The sequence below is a fragment of the Cygnus atratus genome, chromosome 3 (genome assembly GCF_013377495.2).
Source record: "Cygnus atratus isolate AKBS03 ecotype Queensland, Australia chromosome 3, CAtr_DNAZoo_HiC_assembly, whole genome shotgun sequence".
Taxonomy (NCBI): Eukaryota; Metazoa; Chordata; class Aves; order Anseriformes; family Anatidae; genus Cygnus; species Cygnus atratus.
In genome coordinates this window covers 91,177,384-91,203,771 of record NC_066364.1, presented here as the reverse complement: position 1 = coordinate 91,203,771, position 26,388 = coordinate 91,177,384, and the positions used below count along the sequence as shown (strand labels likewise).

Sequence of the window (26,388 nt, the reverse complement as noted above, 5' to 3'; positions counted from 1 at the left end):
CTCGTTGGTTTATGTTATTCAGAGCCACTTCTTGGCTTCGCTCACAGCACCGCCAATTCCCAGTCTCATGTGACTGGCATTTTTCCCCCTTGGAGGTCAGTAAACTATTAGACACTACCCACAAAAGCAGAACAATGCGCCTGTCGGTCTTCTCATCTCTTTAATGCGTGCCCTATTTGCCAGCTATCGGTAGCTGAATCTCTTTGGTGAGCCTTCCTCAATATGTGTGTGCTTGCTCGTGGTTTGGTGACAGCAGAGGCTGGTTTCACCACCGTGATGGCAAAATAAAATTCATTCATTTGAAATGAGTCCAGTGCTAGAGCAATTGCTACTGCTGCAAGATGCAAGCGGTGGATTCACAGCACTACTGACTTCGTCCCTTCAAATACTTAGGAATCTTTAAGCCAAGGAGGTAGAATTTCCTAAACAAGTGTGAAGAGAGAGGGAAAAGAGATCAGATAAAAGTTTCCAGAGAACGGAGGTCATCAGTCAGGGTATTGCAACGTGAGGCAAAATTGGTAGCCGTTTCTTTGGTTATGTACTTTAATTACAGAAGTCTACTTCTCCTGTGCGCATTTCGTGCTGCCTGCTTTCCCACATAATAGAAGTGAACTCTCATAAAATACCTGCTTGAATAATCTGGGGCAGAGCGTTACAAGAAAATCTCAAAATGCTGTGCCCTAATTACATACAAGACTTGCTTGTATCCATGTTCTCTGAACATCCAGGATGTGAAAAAGTTCTCCCTGAAATTATTACCGCGTTAGATGCTACCGTACAAAAAAGCTCCTTTTCCCACTGCAGATCATGGAGACAGAACCAGGCGATGCCGGGCTGGAATGGAATAAAGAGAGAAGGAAAGAGAGAGGGAATTATTGTATGCAGTTTTTTTGGAGGCTGAAGTGCCACAGCGGACCTGGCCCATATTTACTGGGCATATAGTGAGGTGATGTTACAGCAGCCCCAGCGTCCAGCTTCCCCATCGTTCTGCATTCGTGCTGAGGCTTCACCTGCCTCTGGAGAACCCAGGGCGATCCCTCTGTATGAAGACAATGAAAGCCAGCAAGTAGTAACCTTATGATCAGGGAAAGAGGTTGTTGGGATAAACGCTTTTTTGCCATTTTTCCGATATCAACACCAGGAGTGAAGGGTCTGTTTTAATTTCTGCTACAGGAATTTTGTCTCAGCACTGTGCAAATAGCACGTGGCCGTTGCTTCCCATTGTGACATCCTCCTTCACAGACAGCACAACTCTGTGGTCTTCCGCTTTTGGTAGAGTCCCTGGATGCTGTGCAGTTGCAAATAATTAAATGCAAACCAGCAATGCACTGGATGTTGGTATTGTCGGTACTTCAGGGTGTTCCTTGGGCTTCTGCTGTACTCTCATGACACAGATTGGATACTAGGTTGTTACTGTATCTATAATTTCTTGCCCTGCTCTTTTGTCATATAACTTCCACAGTTTTTTATTGTTTGGGTGATTTTCCGCACTCTTACTGGAAATTGTCTTTTTGACTATTTAAAATAATGCATCTCTTGCCTTTTCAGTCTGGAGCTGTTTGCCATACAAGAATCACTGCAGTCAAAGGGGAGATTTTCTAAAGAAACTCCTTTGAAAATATTTGCCACAATAAATACAATCGTTATGTATTGCATTTTAACACCCAGCGCTGAGGCTGTTGTATTTTCTCCCGCCTTAATGAGCCACAGAATGATATGATTAATACTTCTGTTCTGTCTTGTTAACGAATTACTTGCTGGCTGTTCTCTTAATGCAAATAGCTGTTTTCCTAGATGCATTTCGAGACATAAATGTCTTTGGGTAAATTTTAGTACTCCTGATGCTGAAGAGCTGCTGGCACAAATCAAAAGCTGCAAGAAGAATCGTACGGAGTCGATGGTAACAAATTTGTGTAAAACCACTCTGGGCAGGCATATATATGCTGTTGCCTCTAGGAGCTGTCTGAGCTGTTCTTTCCGTAGGAGTTTGCTAGTAAGGTTTTGTTTGCTTGTTTTATAAGGCTCCGGTTGTTAGCCCCTATATCAGGCTCCAGTAAGTTATCTGATGCTGCCGTCCCCGGTTCCTTCCCAGCCCAGTAACATACACTTGGAGCCTGGAGAAGACGCAGAAAGATTTTTCACCGGTGTGTTGCCTAAGTAGGTGCAGCTTCAGAGAACACGTTGATCTTTGTGACAACTAATTATAAAATAAGAAGGTGGTAATGTTCCCGAATGTATCAGTTGTGTGTTCCCTTATGGGTTTCATTATTTCTGCTTTCCATTTCTGACTTTAGTCCATTTTTCTCCCTTTTTTACCCATACTAGATCAATAGCATGCCATCCCTGAACCATGTATGATTTCCTCTTATTTGCCTCCACCTCTTGTTCTTATCTTTCTGCATCATGTTCTTACCGTGCCCTTGTTTTTCATACCGCTCTTTTCCTGCCTCTCATCTTTCCAAAAATAACGTTGCTTCCAAAGAATCATAATTCCCTGTTGCTAATTTACTCTATCCATCACTTTCTATACTTCTGTCCTCTCTCAGGTCCCTGTTTATATAAAATGCGTAAAACTTGATAGTATACACAGCAGAAAGAAAACAAAAGATGGAAAGGAAAAGAAGAGAGATGAAGTTCAGTACTTGGGTGGAAAGGCAGGCATTTTCCAAGTTCTTAGCTGTAAGGAGAGTGAATATACCTTCTTCCTTCTAATTGCTTGATCCCGTTAATATTATTCATTGGGAATATCCTGCTAGTATTATTCAATCTTTTTTTTTTCTTTTTTGGCCAGGCAGAAGGAGAAAATGACCTGTTGGGGAAAAGCAGCTGCTGGAGCTCATTAGTGCTCCGTATCGAGGCAGTGAAAAGGAGCAGATATTCCTTCAGTTTTCATTCCCCATTGCTCGTGAAATTCTGGGCATTACTAGAGACATGAGAGTTGTCTGCTGGCAGGTGTAACAAGCCAGGGGTATGCAGATTGACATCTTTCTGATATTTAGAGATCTGTCTTTCACAAGGGAACTTAAATGGTACAAAAGGTGAAGGCAGTTAGGTAGAGGAGGTGCCTGCCTGCCCTGGCTGAGGTAGGCGTTGCCAGCAAAACTCCAGCACCCCCTGCACAGTGCAGATTCTCATATTTGCCCCACAACCTTCATGTTATTGTAATCCAAGGCTGTAGGAGATGCCTTTATAATTAGATAGAATTTCAGGTACAGTTTTTTAGTGGTAAATCAAGGGTAAGCTAGTTTCAAAGTAAAAACTTGTCTAGTGAAAGCATGAGAATTTGGCATATTACTTATATGGATTGCCTTTTTTATCTATGATAAATTGGGTCAGCATACGTAAACTAAGTATTCTTTTGTTTATACTTTTCATATGTGACCCATCTGGATTCTGTGGGAGGCACTGTACTTAGAAAATTGATGAAAAACTTCTGATTTGTCAAAATTATTCTCTTGGGTACAAGCTTTTAGAGCAACTTCTTACTGGTGAAAATGAATAGCATTTGGATTGTGCTGTACTGTGTCTTAATGACTGTGTAGTGAAAACACATCTATGATGTTGCTTTTAATATTGTAGTTCCTAAAGCACAACATGCTTTTGCACAAAATCCCAATACATAATGGGGAGAGCAGCGGGGAGCAGGGAAAGGCAATCCTTTTTATTTTTACCTAGAAAAGACAGAGGACCAAATTTGTAAGGGGGTCAGCAGGCAATCTTTTTTCTGCATGAGTGAAACAGGCTGCTCTCCAGCCTCCCGTCCCCCTGTCTGTACGTATATCCAGGGTATCCATATATCTAAATCCATCCTGGGGCATGTAAAGATCACCCTTTGCTTGGGTTGCAAAGGTTATTTTGATTTGTGTTGTTTTTTTCTGCTTTAAGCCTGGTATTTCATCGTGATACAATGTTCTGTTCAGCATAGGAACCGTAGGCAGCCTTCTTCAGTCCTGGGTGAGTACAGTATGTTTCAGACAGCCTATTCTAACATCACCATCACATTGCCTTGAAAATAATTATGTAACTGCAGTTCCAAAAATAATGTAATCGAGAGACATCAATGAAGAACAACGTGGGAGGGAAATAAAGTTAGCGAGTAGTAATTTTGAAAATTTCCACAATCTTTCCTAAACACAAAACAGATGTTTGGTACGAATGATGGAATGTTTGTTAAACTTAAATATCTGAAGATACATTCCTGTTTGGTTTGGGGTTTTGAATCTCTTCAGAGCTTCAAGTTCAGAATCACACATTCCACAGATTATGGAAGCATCAGTGTGCCCTCCTTTTCCCAAAAAGTTAACTGCTAGAGATGTAAGGAAAAGCTAATTGTTCCATGAGAAAACTTCTTACTTTTGGCTGTTAGTCCAATAAATAATTCCTTTGTGCTGAAGTTTTCATGCTCCTAACATAATTTAGGAATTTTGATCTCTTGGTGATATCGTCATTTCAGTGATGTGCACCACAGTGTGCTACCGCAAATGCTTCAGGATATTCATCTGGGTGCCTTCTTTGTTACATCTTCTAAGATCTAGTGCGGTAAAATTTCCTTCTGTGCAGTGGGTCAGCAGAAATATTCATTGAAGTTCTTGTTGAAGAGCCGTGGACATCCGTTCTCGTTCTGCAGGTTATGTGTTTTGCTCTTTTTAAATTGAGTTTGTGATTGCACAATGATATTTTGGAAGAGTCAAAACTCATATAAGACGATACCACTCTTGAAATCCAGTAGTCTCAGCCATTCATTTCATTTTCTCCCATCCTAGAGATTTTCACCACTTGTGTCAGGTCAGCTGTTGATCCATTCAGTAATGAGATCTATGAAATAGTCTGCCTTTAAAATATATATAAATACGTTTGATAAAATACCTCTTTCTCCTGATTGAAAAGATTCCTGCTGCTCTGCACCAATTCATCATTCACTTGTTTGCACTGCAGTGACAGACTGTAGTTTTGGAAAATCAAAGAAGTTTTTAAAAAACCCTCAGCTGGATGATGGGGTAAAGTTTTTGCAACTCACACTGCCACGGTCCATCAGCACTGTCCTGTGAAGGGATTGTTCTTTAAGCCTCAGTTATTTTTCCAGGTAACAATTTGGGTGGTATTTTTCCACTATTCATTACTGTGCGCTACAGCAGGTACCAGACCATCCAACATACAAGAAATGATAACCAGTAATATGAATTTTCTGAAAAGTTACCTTTTGTTAAGGAAAGACTTGCCACATTCAGGGAAATAGGGGGAAGAATGCATAGAATATTTCCTATTATTTCTAATTGTTTCCTAATGATTTTTTCAATCATTAGAGATGTGAAGTGAGACTAAGAACCTAGAACCTGATAGCCCCGTATTTAAATCAAGCTGTAGTTAAGTTCCTGAGGTGGTCTCTTCACAAATCCTGAAAAATGTCTACCTTCTAATAAGATGTTTTAGTGGATTATTAAAAGGGATGAAAGCACGACCGAGTCAAGACCATCCGATTTTGAAAAGAATTGTGGTCTTTTTGTCTCAGCGTTATGGATACTTTCCCATAGAACATGTTCAAATCTTTAAAAATTATGCGAGACAAAAGAGACCAAGGCTAAACCAAAATTTTAAGCCAGATCCAAAAGAGGTCGGTGGCTTTTTCACCACAATGATGTACTAATATTCCTAGTTAGAGGCAAGAACTGTTCTTTCCTTTGTATTTGTCAGCTCAGAGGATCGTGAAAGCCCAGCAAATTGTATGTACTAGACAGTGGCTAGTTACACCTACTCTAATCTCACAGGGATTTTCCCCATTCTAGGGAATTCCCAGGAGGGGAGAAGGAGCCAGTTTTGTTGAGGGATTCAAAGAGAACAGAATCAAAGCTAAATTCGAGGCCTTTACATTGTGTTCTGTTTTATTAAGACACTTTGACGTGCAGCGTTTCTGCTGCTGTTTTGATACCCTGGATTATCTTCAGCTTTCCTCAAGAGAAAAAAAAAAGTTTGACTTTTTCTTTTGATACTCTGCACATGACAGTCATCTTAGATAACGTGACATCCCATCTAACATACAAATTCTCTTCCCTCTGAATTGCCTGATGAGAGCATTGTTTTCTTTTTCCTATTTTTTCTGAAGAGAAATGTCAATGTAGGTTTTTTTTTTCACTTATTTTCCTTTCTCATGCACACCAAAACCACGTCCTTTCTCAGGAATACACTGATGCTTTCTGCTTTTCTTCCACATACCTGCTGAGCTGAGCATACCGTACTCATAACGCAAACCCTCGTTAGGTAGCATTCAGCGTTTTCAGCATAGAAAGCAGCACGGCTGGTGCAGGCAGCGTCCCCTCACTCACCTCCTCCTCCGTCCCAGCCCACCCTGCCTGCTGTACACCAGCTTCGGTCAGTTTGCTGATCCTAGTTAAAATGACCTGGGGGGAAAACCACAGATTTTGCATTAGTAAGCTCCCTGAGCAGTAAGGGCAATGGAAGATAAACATTGGGAAAATGCTACTGTATCAGCATGGTTTTGCAGCAGCTTAGGCTGGTGGTAAAAATGCATCTTTGTGGTACTCTCATGTGTTGAAAACGCTGAACAGACACCGGTTAGGTGTCAGGAATCAGAAGCAAACCAGGATTAATTTCAGGATTAGTTTATGCAAATGCTGCTTCTGTACATCTTTCCCTTCCCTTCCTCCTTCCCTCAGACTCTTCCTCTGATTACGATCTAGTCACTACTTAGATGGGAACTGTTCAAGAAAACCCAGAATACCATGGAAAGTGGCCTTAATGACTCAGTAAGTTGTACTTTCACCTCTGATTCAGTGCTTCAACAAGGTAGTAAAGGGTTCTGTTCTTTTTCTAGCGCTGCCCTCCTTAAGGGACGTCTATCTAAAAATACATGTGCTAACCAGCTCTAGCCTGTAAGAGCTCTCGTGGCACACACTGGACAAAGGGTTGAAGTTATTGCAGTGGCAGAATTCTTACTTGTGTGCTCTTATTTACCCCAAATCCCTGAAGCATGACTGGATGTAAGATTATTCGTTTCCCATGAAAACCCGTGGGTAGTGTTGCCATGTGCTTCCTACGTTTAGATACCGTTTTGTAAAAATTCTTGAAATTTTGAGTGACTATATTCCTTTATTTGTAATGTCCGAAGTGTTTCAGGATGTTCCAGTGTAAAAGTTCCTCTATAAATATGATTCAGTAGTACTGTGCACAACTTGCAAAACATTATACAGTCATTTTATGTCCCATCTAGTAAGTGTCAGGGGATTTCAAGTTTACTTTCTGGTTACTGCTAAGATACGAGATCAATATTCTTCATACCGTTTATCCTCTCAATGCTGAGCAGAATTTGTCACACGAGCTGAGAGCGGTCTGTTGGCTAGTAACTTAAATTTAGTTTTTCAGGTCAGCATTTTCAAATTATGTCGAAGTTGGAAATAGCTTTACAAAACATTTTATGTAACAATTCTGAAAACCGGCGTGACAGTTTTTCTAATTAACTTATTTAGCCTAGTTTTGGAGTAACATTAGCTGTTTCATCATTTTTAGGCCATTATGAGTATTCTTTGTGGTACCATCAATAAGCCAAGAATTTATAGGGTTCCTTAATCATACAGATTACTCATCATTGCCTGCTCATAACAGAAGCCTGAAATGCTCATTAAAATTGTATGATGTGAATCGAAAGTTAGTGCAGTTGCAGAATTAAATGACAAGAGAACAACATTGTATTGGGCTGGGGGGGGGGAAGAAAGAAACTTGAATACATACCTGTGTCAGTGAAAGTGAAACCTCCAGGCTATATATAGAGATCAGGACTTTGAATTTGTTTAATATTGAAGATACAAACAGGCTTCTGGAGAGGAGAATTGTTCTGAAAGGATCAGCGATCATGCCTGAAATGCAACGAGGTGGTTCTTTTTGTTTACAGTGAGCTACAGGAACTTGCTGTGTGTTCTTGCCTAGTCTCTTAGCCTATTTTTAAAATTGGCTAATTACAAATCACTGTTCCAACTTGATCCTTTGCCCTTTGCCTTGTGCCTTTTCATCAAAACAATAAAAAAGGTGACCTTCCCGTCTTTGGCAAGCTGTTGGATTCCCACAGGCAGTTGTTTTGCTGTCCTACTTGAAACACCGAGGCCCGGATCCTCATCTCACCAAGCCTGTTTTTTCACCAGTGTAATTACGTTGCTTTCGTTGGAGTTGCTTGTCGATGCCAACATAACTGAGAGAAGAATCAAGTCGTGGTCTAGCCACTGTTAAAACAAGAATGTGTATGGCTGAACATGCTTCTTGAAAATGCATATGAACTCAGAGCAGCACTATTAGCAGATGCCTGCTGGGATGTCACAATTGTTAATCTTCGTCTAAAAATATATTGGCTTTTTGTGGAAACAAATTCTATTTAGAATAAGCTATAATCTCCTAAAACACCCTAAGGAAGGAAGATGAATTGAGACTTGATACCATTCTACTTACTGTAGAATTTAAATGAGAAGACCGCGTGTGCTCGTGGATTGAGCTGATCTCTATTTTTGGTTTTGCCACTGGCTTCTTGGCTGACCCGAGGCAAAAAAAAAAAAAGGCAAAATGACTTGCCTAAGTTTCACACCCACAAAACAGGAATAACAATGTTCTGCTTTTTAAAGTGTAGCGAGATCTGTGGATAAAATGAATTATACAAGAGCTGCTAGTACTATTTCTTACCAAGGCTGAGTGAAACGACTCTCCTTTGCTGAATGGCACACGATTCTGGAAGTATACATGCAATAGCCTGGCACTGACTGACAGGAGCTTCTCCCTCCGAGTTTTGTGGCCCTCCTTCCTTCTCTGGTCCCCAGCCACCGCTATTTTGGCTTCCGATGGCACATAAGCTGATGAAAATAGCAATAAATTATAGATGGTGCTATTAGTAAACATTAGTTATCCGCCCTCATTACACCTTGTTCCCTGACACCTAAGTTGCTGACTGTTGTAAACAAGCTGCCAGATGCTGCTGTGGGCAAACTGTTTTAACTTAGCAGCCCTTTCCACGTATACAAGGCACTTCCAAGTCTACTTGTAAAAGGCTGCTACATTTTCCTTTAAAAAAGGCTTAAACGTTTCCTAACAGGGTGTTACCTTGCTCTAAATCTCTGGAAACAAAATGAGTGCCATTAGCTGTACTTGGGAGCCCTTCTGGGCTCCCCGTCATTGGACCAAATGGGTTCAATTCTCTTCGTGTGTGCCGTGAACTTGTTTGTAGCTTAACAGATAGAAGGAATTCTGGTTTTAGACCTTGTCCCTGGAACGTATGGCTTGAAGAGGCAGAAACTTGGGGAATCCGAGTGTTGCAAACAGAGCTTTGAATTACGTATTTTTAATAGAAGGGGCAAAAGTAAGCTTGCCTTTTGCATTCAGAGAACTTCTTCCCCATAGGTTCGTGGTGTCGTGTCTTTTTTTCAACTTCTGCTGGCGATAGCAAAACATCTGGTAGCGTTAACAAAATTACAGTTCTGTTTTGTTTTGTTTTGTTTTGTTTTGTTTTCCAAAATGGAAATGAAACCAGACTGTCTTGAATACACCCCTGATGGGTCTCCACTTGTATTAGTGCATCTGGTTCGGGGCACCCGTCCCCAGAAAAATGTAAATGTAATTGGAGTCAGTTCAAAAACCAACAAAATGTTAAAAAGATGCAAAGTTTGATCTAAAAATGAGAAAAGTTGAATATGTACAGCGGCCTGAGTGGCAGCAGAGGGGAGGAAGGTTTTGATAATGATCTACAATTTTCAGGGCTGTAAACACCAGCAAAGTGAAAACTTACTTAGGGTGGTTCGAGAAGGTATAATTAGCTGTAATGAAATTAAATGAACAATATGTAAAGTTGCGCTGAATGTTACAGAAAAACAATGTGAACAGCGAGACCTATAGATTTATTATTTATCTGTATTGTGTTAGCACTGGGGAATCCCAGTCAGGGCTCAAGAGCTTCTATTCCTGTAGAAACATGAAACAAAGACAACAGAAATGCAATCCCTCTCCTGAGTAATAAACGAGAAGAACGAGAAGCTTGACGGGGTGGCATGTAAGGGATAAACTTAAACTGGTGGTTTGTGGAATAGAGACCCTGAAGGGTCTTTCTAGTCTTTTTTCTAGTCTTTTTTAATTTTTGTTTACTGGCTGTCGGACCATTTAGGATTGTAAGAATGTAACTCTTACTTTGAAGACGCTTGCTATTTTCAGTCGTTAATGCATGTAAATATTGCTTTAAATTGGAACAGCCTTACCACGCGATTGCCAAGAGCTGGAGAAACTGTCCTTGGACAGAAGTTTTTCATTGGTTTTGGTGGGAAAGGAGCCAATCAATGTGTCCAGTCTGCTCGACTCGGGGCCAAGACCTCGCTGATCTGCAAGGTAAGCACTGGCTTGCTCTTGGATTACAGCTGAACTAAATGTTCATGCAAACTCCAGTAAACCTTTAGGTGTCTTACAGAAATGGTGGTTTTGTTTGTTACTTTTTTGTTGTTTTTGTTTGTTTGTTTGTTTGTTTTCTTTTTAATCCTTCTCTAATTCCTGTTTCTTCTCCTTATTTCAGCTGTAAATTTAAGCATGAAATGTGACCAGGAGTCTGTTCTGAAAGCACTGCCAGAACCAAAGAGTAGTTGGCTAGAGATCTGGCAGAAATTGCACAGAAAGAAAGACTGAAAAACTTAGATTGATAGATATACCATGGAAAAGAGAGTTGGGGAGAATTTGAGATATTCAAAATTCAAGTGCTAGCCCCTCCTCTTTATGCTTCCCAGCATTACAACTATCAGGGCTTCAGTGATGACGTTCAGGTGCTAGGCACTGTAGTCAACCTGCAGTTTACTTTGTAGGTGATTATGAAAATCAAATACGGATGAGATAGTAACAAATTCAGGAAGAAATATATTGTGCTTCAAGAATTAAATTGTTGTCTAATTACTTGAGATTAGGATGGGATGTTGATATACAAACTGTATCACCTTTGCATGCTATGGGAATTTTTTGCTTACTCCTCTGAAACTTTTGATGTACAACAGTTCTGAAGACTGGCTTACAGACCATCGGGCTGATCCAGCCTGGCAGATGCTATATATTTACAGTGCTTTTCTTTGATTTTTGCCATTAAATGCTATTGGTTTTGAGTGATCATTACTAAGGTTAGGATCAAATTTTATCTCTCTGTAGCCTTATTGTCTATCCAGTACTAACTGCAGATGAAAATTTAGATTGACTCGACACACTTTGTTATTGCTATAGCTGGGGGAAGATGCTAAATTTGTTGGATCATCGTCTGCCAGGGATTTTTTAAGGAGTACTGGAGACATCTCAGGGAAGCCTATCTTATTGGTTTCCAATCCAATATTTAGGCTAAAGAATGGTAGCTATCAATCTAAATTATACCTTCAGGCATTTCTGTGGGTCATTATCACTAGTTGTTGTTCTACAGTGTTGGTCTTTTTTTTTAGTTGTTTGTTTTTTCTTTTTTTTAAAATTTATACTGGGGATGTTTACGCTTCTGTAATATTGAATATAAATTTGATCATCTTTGCATTCAAGAATGATCAGATTCAAATACAAGATGAATTGGCAATGAATTCTCTGCTAACATTTCCTGATAAATGTTAAAGGCTTTTTTTCTACTGAAAGTGTGAATTTTGTTTTATTTTTTTAATGGTCTAAGCTATCTCAGTGAATACATGTTTTTGGAACCATTTGCATTCCTAATAAAATTTAGCAGTTAGTATAATTTCCAGTTACTTTCCAAAATCGTATTTATGCTATTTCAGAAAAACGTAGTTGTCTTTCTTTCTTTCTATTGTGTATTTATGGGAGAAAAGACTTAGTAGAGAAGGACAGATTTCTCATATAAGTTTTAGCCTTTTTTATTTTTTGTTTAAAAGTTGATATTTACTTTTTAAATTAAAAATGTAGTTTATAGCCTGGCAAAACAGTCTCGTCTCAGAGCAGTATAGTCTTTTAGCTGCACAGCTCAATAGGGCACCATATAAAGTCATTTGCTGAATATAACTGAGAAGAGTCAGGTAATAATGTGACATTACAATTCAATTATTTTTACTTTAAGAAGTCATCTTGAGTATGCGGTGGTGCTTAAAGCCAGGTTGCCTTTCACACACACTCTGTGCTCAGTACATGTTTATGTTTTGGTCATAATTCCCAACATGAAGCAATTGCTTCTGCAGTCTAAAGCTGTGGGAATGGAATCAGTATTAGTACCAGAGGGACATTCCACTGGAGTGTGGCATCCTTTTACAAGGACTGTAATTTAGACAGAGGATCTAATCAACAAGAGGAGACATAAACATCTCAGGTCAAGTGACAAGACATTCTTCATACCTGAGAGCTTTAAAGCGTAAAAGAGAGGCAGTGACTATCTGTTGGTGGTTTGAGAAAGGGAATTTTAGGATGACTCGTAGGTATAACTAGAAATGCCACAGAATGCTGTAGATTTTAATTTAAAATCCAAATACTGGGTTTGGCAAGTGGAAATGCAAATGCTGTTCTATTTCCTGCCTGGAAGCCAATGGAGGTGACTGCTGGTGCTCTGGGTTATCAATATCTATCACAGTATTGGTCTTAAACTCCCTTACTCAGTTTGCTTGGTACAGTAAAACACCATATGGATGGAATAGTTGCCACTTCAAAAGACAAGACAGTGGTTCCGAGAAGTGTGCAAGGTTGCAGTCAGGGAACTAACAGACCTAAGAGAACAAGTGGGATGTTCATGTTCAGGCAAGAACCCTGTTGCAGTACTGAAAAATGCACAGAGGTTTTGGGGGGGGTCCAAACTCCCCATTGTAGTGGCAATTACCAGAAAAATCTGCTAAGTATCCTAGATAAAGAGCGTGGAAGAAGGTTGATCTGAAAGACATTGCATGTACTGTAAAATGGCCCAATTTTCTTCTGACAATTGGAGATGATTCTCACTGTTCCTTGGTATCGCTAGCCTGATAAATGCATATACTAAATTCTACTTAATCCCTGGCTGCGTTTGATTCCTACTCAGGAATAGGAAGTGCTGGACTATGATGCTGTGTTGTCTTCTGTCTTTAGACGATCTGTAAGCCAAATTTAAGAAAAAGTGCAGTAAACTCAAATAATTAATTGTAACTAATAATTAATTGTAATTAATTAATTACAAGTAATCTTCACTTAATTGTAAGAAGTTAGATATATCTAAGACACAGCCCAGAGTATAATGGTTATCTCCAATTGTTTTTTCCTTTTGTATTAGTCTTACTTTTGTGTTTAGTACCTGTTTAATTCTCAAAACAAGAGAAAGAGTAAACTCTCAGAAAATGCGCATATAGAATAAATGAAAATTTGTTAAGAGGTACATATTTTTATTGTAATTAATTTTCAGGTGCAGATGAGTTTGATTCTCTTAAGCTGCTAGAATTTTAGCTGTTATGATACCAGTCAGCTTTCCTAGCTGCATATGGAAAACTTGATGGTAAGCAAGGAAAACCCAGGTTGAAAAATACCGATGTAATTCTACTTTTCTAATGCGCAAACCATGTGACCCTCACACTTGTACAAACTGCTAAGAAATCAAGAAAGAAGAAATGCTACTTCAGCACGCGTAATGTTCTGTGGTCAGCAGACTAAGACATTCAGTTTTCTGTTCATCCAATAGTCCATCTATGAGGGTCTGAGCAAAAGCAGAAAATATTTAAAACAACGTTAAATAATTTGACATGGTCAGTAAATATGCCTTTAATCTAAAATGAGCCTGATGCCCAATACTCTGCCTTCCTTGAGGGTAAAGCCTGAATGGAAAGATAAACCCTTCAAAGGCACTAGGATTAACTGGGTCGGGTGCTGATGAACTAACATGGAGAAAAGTTTCCAGAGGAAAAGGACCTCCATGGAGACCCTTCCAAGGGCTTCCCTCCAGCACTGAGATCCCCTGCTGTGAGCAGAAGTGCCGTGGCTGATCTCAGTTGTTACAACAGTTGAACAATAAGGGGTGTCTGTCTGTCAATTATATAGGACCCAGAGCAGAAGGAAGCAGTTTTCAGTTGAGCTTCTGGGAAACGGTTACGAAATACTTCATTTCTGAAATAACTGAGCAAATCCTGAGATTTGTTGTAGAAGCTTTGTAGCAGATAGGGAGGGAGAAGATGATACCATCAGGTGGAATGCATTCCAACAGTACATCTGTTAGGCTGCAAAGGTGAGCACAATTCAGGTTTAAATTGCAGATGGCTGCAGTCAGCCAGACAAAAGCAGTCAGAAGATGCAGCTTCTGACAACCCGCCCTGTCTGGCAAGCTGGGAGTAGTCAGAAATACAGACATATTCTAATATGCAAACGATGAATAGCACAGTGACCAAAGAAAATGTTTATGTTTTGTTTTTTTTTTTTCCCTCCATTTGTTAGAGGAATGTTCCATCTGGATAGACTGTTTTAACCTACATTGCTGTCCTCCTTTGGTAAAAGACCGGGACCATCCCTAATAATGCTTTATAAAAATCCCATATAGAGGTTGTAGGAAATGAAAATATGTTTCAAAACATGGATATGCAATACAGTAAGTGGGGGGGAAGGATCATCCATCTGTGACACTTTCTGTTTTACAATTCTGTAGGGTTTGTGGAATTTTGTAGGGTTTGATTTGTGTGATCACTAGCTAGTACTCAGGTCTTCTCAGAGCTTTCCATAAGACTGAACTCATAAACAGAAAGATTTCTAAGCAGGCTTTAGAGGCAGCTGCTTTGTACTTCCTAACAACTCAAATACAGCGTTAGCTATTAGTGTTGTTTTATGAGAAGACAGGTCATTATTTATCATGCAATTCCTTTGCTGTCTAGACCATGACCAGGATCTTGATCTAGCTTCTTATCTGAAAGATTATTTTTTTTCTCTTGCAAATATACTTCCTATAGCATTGGTCAGTCGTTGATACTGATCAGATGGATGTACAACTTGCGCTTGGAAGTGGGAGCACAAACTGTGAGTGCTGAAGACATAGGCTAAGACTGGTGAACTAAAAACTGTGTTGGCTTTATATACTAAATGCTATTTTGGCGTTAAGTAAGTTAGACTTTTTTTTTTTTCTCTCCATATACCTCACCTTCTTTTTTCAGCTTGTGTAATGAAACAAAACCAAATGTTTATTACCCTGAATAAACAGCAAGCAGAATTCTGTTCAGCTAAAAGGATTAGTGGAACTGAAATTACAAGCTTTTTAACTTGCTGTTAGAAAAACAATAGAGCATAGCTTGACTCTGTAACTCAACTGGGTCTGGTGTTGCTGGATAAAACAAACAAAAACATGTTGAATTCATAAATGGTACATTTAGTACTGAGAAATTATAGAAATCAGCAATGCTGTGTTTATAGTCGCTTTCTAGAGCACAGCCACTGATGTTTTTCCACCAAGAAAACTTTGAGGGAGAAAATTCAAAACATGAACTGCAGTTAAGAGGAACGCTTAGGTTCCTTTCAGTTCAAAATTGACTAATGACCCAGGAGTACAAGATTCCGTACACTTCCAGATTTTACAGTCCCCAGAAAGCTTCAGTTTCAAGGGAACATAGTGGTTGTATGAGAATGAAACTTGAATATAGGGACATGGGTGGAGGCAGTGCGTAATAGAGGTGGAGAGATCTGCAGAACTGTATTCCAAAAAATAAAGTGCTGCAAAATAGAAAGTGTTGTATTCAAATTGCATTAGAGCATTCTGCTGCCTAAAGACGATCTCACCTTTCTGTAGATAAAACCTGTCTGTTTATCTTCTGTGTAGGTTGGGAAGGATTCCTTTGGCAATGATTATATTGCAAATTTGAAGAAGAATGGTGTTTCTACAGGTAAAATTTTACTTTAAATAAGCCTTTTGAATTATTCCTAAGCTTTAAACATTGGTAGTGGAGGATTTCTTATTTTATTGCTTTATTGGATATGTCTGTAGTCAAAATCAAAACTACAAAGAATTGCTTTGACACAAATGGGAGGAATGAATGAGTATGGGTTAGAATGTGGGGACTTCTAAAGTCTGCTGTACCACTAAAAGTAACATTTAATGTTATTACCTCTAAATCTCAGATGATTACACCAGTGCAAGTCACTTGAAGATAACTTGCTGTTATGTGAGTGTTTAGGCTGGCACTGATGATGATAATGCCTGGTGAGAAACTGACAAAATCCAGTCTGATTATCCTTTCTTTATTTCATGTTGAGAGGGAAAGGGTAAAGTGGAAATGCATTTGTCAACTCCGTACATTTCATCTCTGCTCTGTTTTTTAAAATGATGTCCAAACATTCTACAGAATGTAGCTGATGTTTGTTAATACATATATACAAAAAATTCAGCGTTAAAAGGCTTTCAGGAAAAAGAAAAGTTAAGCATTCACAATATTCTATCGTATTTGCACCTTTGTAACCCTAATTCTTTCTCTTGTGAAAATGTATTATTGTGTGCTGCTTAACTACATGATCTTTTGTCTGCAAGCCCCTCGTTTCTGTCAGTGTGGACAGAGTGGACAGATAAAATCACTAAGTGGCAATTCAATGTTCTGTTCAAGTTTTCTGTTTACAGTGCAGCCGCCACTTTCATTTACTGCATTATTCAAATCCTGCTTTAAAGAGAGAATCACTAGTATTTTGTGGGCTTTTTATTATGCTTGTCAGTATAGCATCTAAATATTTCACAAATATATAGAGAGGCTTATTCATTACTTGTCTTCCAACTTAGACAAGCAACCAGGCAAGGATACCATAAAACTAGTGTCTGTTATAAATCTCTCTAAAACGGGCCTACCTCGTGAGTGAAGTCTTTGATCATGTAAGTAAAGTTATTATGATGCATAGCACTTAATGAAAATGTATATTCCACAGACAACCTTAAATCTCATATTTTCTGGTTTAAATGATTGATCTTGCAATCTTAACATAAATTTTTAAATAGTCTTTGTGTCAGGAAAAGGGAAGTGAAGGAAAAATCTTCAGAAATGTCGTTGTATTGCACTTCATTGATACCTACATAGATCAACTGAAGGGTTGGTCTGAAGTAAAGACTTCTGCTGGTTGAGTTAGAAATATCTCAGAATTATGTTAGATTGACATCTCCGTTGGTGATCAGCCCTGGAGGATGAAAGGATGTTCTGCTGGTGAGGCTGGTCTGGGATCCCAGCTTGCATTCCAAGATTTGGAGGCAAGGGTGATTCAGTGTACACAGATGTTTTCACATGGGACTGTCATATGTCTTTCCGTGGCTTTTCATCCCTGTTTAATCCTTGTCTAACCTATCCCTGTTATTTTCCATCAGGATACCGGGTACCGGATGAAAATCCTTGCCATAATGCCACTTTTGTCCACTTCATATCCTGGGTCCTTGTTGTATGGCTTCTTCATTTATGTTGCTCTTCTGTTTCTTAACATACCACCTGATCCCTTTTCTTTCCAATTCCAGGCTGTTTCATAACTTTCCCCTTTCCCAGTCTTCCTGTCTCCAGAACCTATCAGCTACCACCAGTGCTACACAGACCGTTTAGACCTTTACTGATGTTACTCCCTCTCTCTCCAACTCTAGCTCCTCCCCTACATTTGAATTGGGTAGCTTACTGCTCACGCTGCATATTTGCTGCATGAAGAGCATCGACAGCACAGAAGACACAAATTCTCTGCTTTCCATTCCAGTGTGCAAACCTAGGTCACAGTGAAAAGAAGCTATAATTGCAAGAAAAGTTCTGCTCTGATCCTTGTAACTCTGAGCTAGATAAGGGAACCTTCAGGGCAAGTAACTGCAATACTTGTGCAAATCTGCATAAGCATGATGTTGTTTTTTTCATCCTTGTTCGAATCTGAACTGTTTTTTAAATATTCCACAAAGAGCATATCTTGAGAAAGAAGCCAACCCTTGCCCAGCCTCAAGTCCATGCTCTAAAATGCTCTAAACAAAAGGTCACTAGAATTTACCTCAAATAAAACAGTAGATTTTTCTTAGATACAGTACTTGGGAGAAGAAAACTGAACTTCTGACAGTTTTTTACTGCTTTATATCTGAATAAACCCACTGTTGTAGAAAGCTGTGGATCACTGGTTAATATTTGACAAATTATCTGACAGATGAAAACAGGTTCTTATACTAGTAAATATTGAACGATCTTTATAATAGACGGTGCTGCCAGCCTCACTTCTAATTGTCTGAATAATAATCCCAAGAGGAAACATATAGCCTCACCACTGCCTTCATAATACATGTTAATACTTCTCCTGAAATGCAAATCTCCAGAGAATTAAATGCTGTGTTATGTTAATATTTTAGGTTTCTCCAGCCTTGACTCTATTGTTTTATTGGATAAAAGAAATACTTCCATGTAGGAGTAGAGAGTGCCTGAGAAAGCTGTATAAATAACATGCTTTCTCTAAAGCAGAGATGTAGCCAAATTAAAGAATGTTGGACTCGCATTTCTGTTTTGTGGGTGTAAATTAACACTTTTTGTTGTTGTTAGCTTCTCTGGCATTGTTGCACATGAAAGAGTAATTAGCATTTTTAAATTGCTGGAGGTTATGGGTTCATTTCAGATTTAATTCAATTAAACTGAATCACATGCTATTGGTTGAAAGTAATGTATTGAACTAATGCATGCTCTAACTTTTCCCTTTCTAAGCATTTGTAGGTCAGACTACAGAAGCTGCTACTGGAACTGCTTCAATAATTGTCAACAGTGAAGGTACATTATTTCTACTCTGAATTGTCTACTTCGTTTTGCCTCTACAGCCGTAAAAAAAACCAAAACAACAACAACCTTTCCCATGTCACTGTTAACTATAGAAATATTTTTCTACATCTTTTGTCTTTTTCATGATCTTATTCATATTTTGTTGCATTTAGTTTTATTACAGGCAACTTTGTAGAATGAGGTGCCTAAAGGCAGCAGAATCAGACCCTTAGACTAGCAATGTAACAGCCATAATTCAGCCAGCCAGCTGATCTACCCAGTTTCACACTGGCCAGCACACAGGGGATCAGAAGAAGGTTAAAGCTCTCCCTTTCCACCACAACTTACTTAGCACTTTTACTGTGAGGAATGGGTTTGCCTCCTGCGTGAGTCATTATGCCCTGAATCAGGAAATGTAATTGTCCTTAGTATAAGTAGAAATATTTACATTGTTTATGTAATATTACAACAGTGCTTGATCCCAGGTTGCATCTGCAGTGATGAATACACGATGAGATGGCATTATTTGTTTTTTTCTGTGTCATTTTTCCTTAGCCTGTGCATTTACTTCTATGTTGCAGGGTAAGAAGAAAACAAGAGTTAGCTTGTTTCATGTTCTTCTTCAAGACAGCTAAATTATCTTCTGAAAACTTTCTTTTTATCTTTTCTTCAAGCAAGCTCTTAGGAGAAGCACTTGTGTCCAGATCAAAATTTTAGAGCATAGGACAAATGATGTTTATGCATACATAACAGAGTAAGTGTGATTGAATTAGTTCGCTTTGGTGCCGCTAACAACCTTCATTTGAATAGTTACCACAACTTAGCTGACACATCAATTTCACAAATTCCTGTGTAACTTGATGGTACATTGGGCTACAGCTCAAGATGGGAAAGGAAACATGACTGTTGACTCCAGGAGCAAACCTGGGAAGGAACTGTGACTAAAAGCAAGTCTACACAGGAACATTCAGGAAAATTAAGCAAATTAGTTGGAGATGTGAGTTTAATTTTCTCTAAATTAGATTAATCAAATGCATGACAGCTTTATTTCAAAAATAAGGTAGCTGTAATACACCAAATAAACTTGATACCTGCCTTCTCTTCATTTCGGTCAGCAGGTAAATTACTATACTAGCTCTTAAGATGTGCTGCATATGGTCACTACTGTGACCATCATAAATGAGAAAGACAGTGAGAATCCAGGAGAGCACATTCTGAGGCCTCACTGCTTTGTACATGTACATGTAGACATGTTTGGCACTAGATTTGCTGTCCAGAATAGTTGAATAAGAAGCAGTCTTATTACTTCCTAATCCATATGCATGCCACATAAGGTAACCATGGTTCAAATCTGAACAAGCAGAGGATGACCTGTTAAAATGAATTTCTGAAGGATAAGGAACAAAACCATCTGGTTGATATAAAACCTTTGTAACCATTAGGAAAGGGAAACTGATTTTTCAATACCATTAGGTTAACCTTACCCGTTAGTGTCAGCGTGAATGGTCTCCAATAGTCTTGTGATTCACATAATGAACAAAATAATGCATAATGTCATGCAGTTTGTTTCTTTCAGAAACTGAAAAAATCCTAAATTAAGTTACCACTGGCCTCAGATTTAATTTAAAATCTAGTAGAAGAGCAAACCTGGTCAGAACTATGCTGTAAAGCAAACAGATGCACAGAATTGGTAATGGTTCTGGTTGTTACTTGTATCTAAAACCATCTGGCGCCTGAATTGACTAAATTGTAATAAAATAGCAGTACTTATGTGCTTTGCTGTTGCAAGAGTCACCTTTTTTTTTTTTTTCTTGTAGAAACGTGGCTGATTTGACCTAAACAGGTTTTACAGCACTTTTCAAAGGGCTTGTCCACACATGCATGTTTTACCACAGCAGTTGTGCTGGCATAGCTGAAACACCACAGCATTCAATGCAGATACTGGTGTAAAGCAGTTTCTGCTAGTTCAAATTATACCTAAAAGAGAAGCATTTGAAAGGGGTGTGTGCCTGTTGGTTTGTGTTAAGATAATGAGGCACAAATAAAAACAAATAAAATTGGTATCTCTTTAAATTGTGAAGTTTTAATTGCTCTGTTTTCATGTACCTAACCTGCACTTCATCTTACCCATTCTTTACAAGTACTGATACTTGGGAAAAATACTAGCTCCAGTCAACTGAGTAATATCACAGGCAGAGGTGGGAGAGATCCTCAAGTAGAGGGAGCATACTATGTTGAATGAGGGAAGGCAGAGGACAAGAAAGCTATGGAGAGCAGAGTCAGAAGAGGCTCTGAAGTTCCCCTTTTATTACCTGTGGCTGTCTAGCTGCCACTGCTGCTGAATTTCTGGGAAGAGTTTTACTGGTTACTGAATTACACAGGTGGAACTCTACTATTATTTTAATTGGCAAAGTAATAAAAAAAATGAAAATTATCAGGTGCATTTGATATTCTCAAAGTTGCATTATATCCTGAGACAAAGTGTAGTTTCAGTAAAAAAAAAAAAAAAGGGGTTAAATCCTTGCTTTAATGCAGAATGGTGGGGAGATGGTTAACAAGTCCACAGTGCTGTGCTGGTAAACGTGCAACCCAGAGATGCTGCAAAGGTTCTGCCTGGGCTGGTCTCAAAAATTTGTGCAGAATTTCTTTTCTGGAACGTGGTACGCCACTTTGAACCCCAGCTTGTGCTTCCTCTTTCAGCCTGCCTTCTTTCCACTGGCTCGGCCACTTACCACACCTTCTGCTACTGGTGTTACTGTATGGTTAGAACTATAAAATGATGATGTGCTTTGTGCTTCTGTGTACACACATGAAGAGGAACAAAACCTCTTTATGGATTTTTTTTTTACATAATTCCCTCTAAAGTTTATTGTAGCTTTCTCCATATCTGGTACTGACTGCTGACGGTGCCATAAAGCTGGCCTGGCTGGGCCAGTAGTTTGAACCAGTCTGACAACTTGCATATTCACTGCAAAAATTCAGTGGAGGGACAACAGAGATTGGCAGGTCATGATTAAATTGCTCTTGATTGCTGCAAGTTAGAACTAAAGCTCACCTACACAGAACACTGCGAGATAACCCGCACTCGAGATAGGCATTATGCTGACTTGACGATAAAGTTATTAATCATTCATGAACAGTAAATAGGCATTTTTCTGTAAGTGAATGTACTTTCAATACCAAAGCACTAGTAGTGTAAAAACATTCAAAATATGTGTTTAGATAAGGCTAAATAAACACGGCAAACTTAGAATATATGTGCCAGCTTGATTGAATTATACTTTCCAAAGAGACGATCTTCGTTTTGAACCTTCAGGGTTATGAAGAAATGTCACCTGAATTTTTATAGAATTTCTATGTGTGGGCATTCATCATGAATGTGAATGTGTTGTGTACAAGACTATTCAACGCATCTACCAAGTAATTGCATAGAAATTATTGTACTATGACACACCCAAAACTTGCCCTCATATTCATGAACTGTGTGATTTGGCAGCAAATGTTTTCCTTGTAGCATTCTTTTCTGGTCACCAATATCATCTTTTTTTCCCTACGAATTATTATGCAGAAGCTCTATAGCTATTGTTGTATTGTTTGAAACTTTGGTGAGCTCTGAGCACTACTGGTAGCTTATAGGCTCTTAAAAAGCTTATACTGCTTTAAAAAGTAAAGTGAGGATTATTGCACTTTGGTGTTTACTGGTTTGCCTTTGATTTTTCCACTGCCAGTTCTCATCTGGTGGCATATGTAAAATGATACTTGTAAGAAAAATGTAGCTTGAGTTACCCATCCTTCTAAGAAGTGACAGCAGCAGGTTTAGAAGCCCAGCCGAGAACGGTATTTACATATACGGCATTCATGCTGTTGAAAGTATTGGTTGGACCCAATCCCCATCTGGTGTAAGCTTGCATAAGTTTATCAGCTTTATTTAGCTATTCTGGCTTACAGCAGCTGTGAGCGTGGCCCTTAATATTTTAGCTGACATCTGCAAAACTTACAATTCTGTAGATGCTCCCATCAAAACAGAGAACTTTTAGGCGAAGTCAAGGTATTTTAGAATTAACCGTAACACGGTGAATATATTTTCCTCATTTTTAGTGTGGGCAACATTTACCTCACTTGAGCTGTTTCAAAGTTAGGTGTACAGCTTAAGGCTTCATCTACAGTTAACAGAGACACACACAGATGTTTCCAGACAACAGTTTGTGTCCTCCTCAAACAGATATCTAAGATACCTACGAAAATACTTGTCTTTCCTTCTTGTTGAAGGCAGCCAGAAAACTCTAATCCTTAGAAATTAGTTTTCGTAGAATTTTCTAGAATGTAGAATTTTTTGGAAAACTTGAGAAATTAGTTAATGTTGGACAAGATGAATCCCTCCCCTATTTGCCATCTGTCTTTAACTCTGTTGTCCCTGGTGCTGATTTCCCATCTGATTTCCCTGGCAAGAAATAATTGCTTTCGACAAAACGGGTGCTGGTGATACAGAATTCTGGGTTTAGTCGTTAGCGCATGGGTCCAGATTCTGCTGTCGTGCGCGCTCGTATAAATTTCTGGGGACTGTTGCCATTCGCAGCCAGCGTGGTGCATTTAGCTAAGAACAGAATGTGGCTTTTTTCCTACAGCTTGAGTTAAGCCAGTCCGGGCTGTTACACCGCAGTAGGTACTGCACTTCTCTGGCAGGTAGGGTTTGCCTGAAAGCAGAGTGTAAGTCTCTGACCTTTTGTTGTTACAAAGAAAAGCTCCTGACTGTGATCCAGAGCAGCATGGACTACCTTGAATTAGCACATATAGGTTTAAGCAAACAGCCTTCCTTATCGCCTGAGGCCATTAGCTCTAAAGTCTAATAATAATATACATGTCAGTACAGCTAAATAGTTTAGCAAGATAATGCAGCAAGACATGTAGATAAAGTCTGAGATTTTAGGTAGCACAGAGTCCAGGCAGAAATTAAATATATTTTTGTTCCACTGGTTTCCTGTGTTTTACTGTTTGTACTGCTGTACCCTATAAGCTTTCAGCATATATGCTTGGCAAAATAGGTGCAATTTGCCTTTGAACGTTTCCTCAGCAGGATTCAGATATCTTTGATAGCATTTACTTGTTGCAGAAGTTTTTTTTTTCTTCCCTTTTTCTTTCTTTTTTTTTTTTTTATCCAAGATGCCCATCATTGTCTGTTGAAAAGCAGGGCGTTGGCTTTAAATGCTGAGGTTTTGCTTTTCGAATGCAGCTGTTCTGTACCAAACCATTGACAGCAGAATTGCTTTGGAAAGCTCGGGCCCCTCCCTCTGAGATCATTATATTGTTCTTTCCATTGTCCTGCTTTCTTTTCAGAACACATTTAGGGAGACAAGCTTTGCACGTTTCATATTCAGAGGACTTTGAAGTCCTATTCAAGCAAAATAATGTATTTAAAAACATAAATATTTATTTACAGAGTAATTCAGTTCATTACAGAATTGGTAGCCTTTAATGATTGGCAGTCCTTAAAGGAATCTTCAGCGGGGGCGGGCTGAGCCTGTAAATCAAGGAACAACTGACTTATTGAATTTAATACCTGAGTGATTAATAATAAATTTTAATTTGAAGGCACCCATGCCTGAAGGTCTCTAGGTGTTGTAACAGAGATTAAAAAAAGAAACAAAGAAACTGCAATAAAAGAAGACGACTTGCATGTCTGAAGAAAAACAAAAAACTATTTAGAACCTACGTAAATGAACCTCCTCACCTAACTGTAAAGCAAACTACGAGGCTGTAAAGGATCTTAGAAGTGCTTTGAGATACTGCCACGCTTGGGCACATACAGCTTTGCTTACAATGTTCAGCTGTCCAGTTTTGAGTTCAGACAAGTCTGTCAACAACCTTTTTTATCACTTCTGGTAAAGCTTTCTGTACTCATAGTCATTAGCTTTCTAGTCTTTCTTTCTTTTTTCTTTTCTTTCCTTCCTTTCTTTCTTTCTTTCTTTCTGTCTGTCTTTCTGTCTTTGCTTTGCTTTGCTTTGCTTTGCTTTGCTTTGCTTGTGATGGTTAGGGGCCCTAACTGGGAGTGTTGCAGGTAAATGAAGCAAGCCTTTCCCCTCTGAAATTTAAGGACATGCATAATTTTCATGTGAAAATATTCTCTGTTTCCAGCTGAAGGGAAGGTAAAATTTTGAGTGATCACATTAATGCCTTTCTCTTCAAATGCTATTGGAATATTTTTGGAAAATACAAGTATCAGCCTCAGTGTGTGTCCCATATCTCCACTGTGATTGTATAGTGCTTCCTTAGAGATCATAAGAAAACACCAAAATAAGAGTGGGGAAAGTCCATACATGACTTTTCCTGAAGAAATATATACACTGTATTTGTTGTGTAGTGTTGCAAATGTTAATCCTTGGATTGATTATCTTCTGAAATCATTGGATATCTGAAAATGCCAGAAGTCCAGAAGTATTGATTTTTATTTTTTATTTCTGTGGAAAGCAAATTGAAATCATCATCTCAACATATTGTAGAAAAGTGATGAACTGTTTTACATAATATATCACAAAAACTTAATGTAAAAACACAATATTTTCTTTTTAGGGCAGAATGTTATTGTCATAGTCCCAGGAGCCAATCTGCTTTTAAATTCTGAAGACCTGAAGAGAGCTTCTGATGTCATCTGTAAAGCCAAAGTGGTTGTCTGCCAGCTAGAAATATCCCCTGCTGTTTCTCTTGAAGCACTGAAAATGGCACGTGCCAGTGGAGGTAATTTACCATAAGCTATTCAGTGTCCCTCATTTGTGTTGCATGAAAAATATTCTTTATCATGCTTACTAAATTAAGATCCCATGGTCTATTCTGGTTTCTGTCATACTAGTTGTATTTAGAAATGAAACAATAACCAATAAATTCATGCTATGCTAATGAAAACTGAATTCAGTTTTAAAATTCTGCTATGTTTACCTTGAATGGCAAATCAACCCCTACCCTTATAATCTCCCCGTATATGTGTGGTACTGCCTTTTCTCTTGTTTTCATGCTGTGACTAAAGACGCTGTGATGTCCTGAGGTCAGGAACTATGGGCCTGATTGGTCTTATTCCAGTACAGAACAAGCATAACGAATGCAAGTCAGTTAAGTTCCACACACAATAAAGTAATGAAATGACCTCAAAAATAGACTTATGCCCTTGTTCTTGTAGCTTAGCAGTAGTTATGACTGTGTTTTTCTGTGTAGAAGTTAACATCCTTAAACAGAAGTTAACATCCTTAAAGTAAAAAAAAAAAAAAAAAAAAAAAAAAAGCTTTTTCTCTTTAACCAAAATTCGTGGTGTGACTTGGCATGCTGCCATTGAGTAGACACAAGGTCATTGTCTGTGAAATTATCAGTAATTGTTAGTGTGCTTACTTTTAAATGTAGGCCCTTGTTCCTTCAGTGTAGCATATATCTGGATGAAAGCTGGATTTTGCTTGAACAGGATGGAGTTTCACTCCTGACGTGAAGTTTTAGTTGTTTAAGTGCCTGTAATGCTTTCAGTTACTCAAGCACAATTACCACAGTATTTGAACAACACTAAGTAAATAATTATGCAAGCGAGGCATCCGTATGAGTTTAAAAATATATTGTTCTCATCTATCCAGAAGATAAGACTGGGAGGGGACAGCTCATAGCATGGTCAGTTGTGCAGCAGGTCGGGGATGGAACTGGGGTCAGAACTAACTGGTTCCTTGCAGCTGGGCCCAGACTTGCTCCAGCAGAT

General features: G+C 38.8%; 1 protein-coding gene across 1 annotated transcript in view; it reads left to right on the top strand.

The window, feature by feature from the left end:
• The window catches only part of RBKS (ribokinase), a 67,912-nt gene that overhangs the window by 7,282 nt on the left and 34,242 nt on the right, over nucleotides 1–26,388 (top strand). The window contains exons 2-5 of the mRNA XM_035561864.2: nucleotides 10,233–10,365; nucleotides 15,746–15,809; nucleotides 18,612–18,674; nucleotides 25,230–25,394. Of these exons, the coding sequence (XP_035417757.1) occupies nucleotides 10,233–10,365; nucleotides 15,746–15,809; nucleotides 18,612–18,674; nucleotides 25,230–25,394 (425 nt within the window). The remainder of the gene's footprint in view (nucleotides 1–10,232; nucleotides 10,366–15,745; nucleotides 15,810–18,611; nucleotides 18,675–25,229; nucleotides 25,395–26,388) is intronic.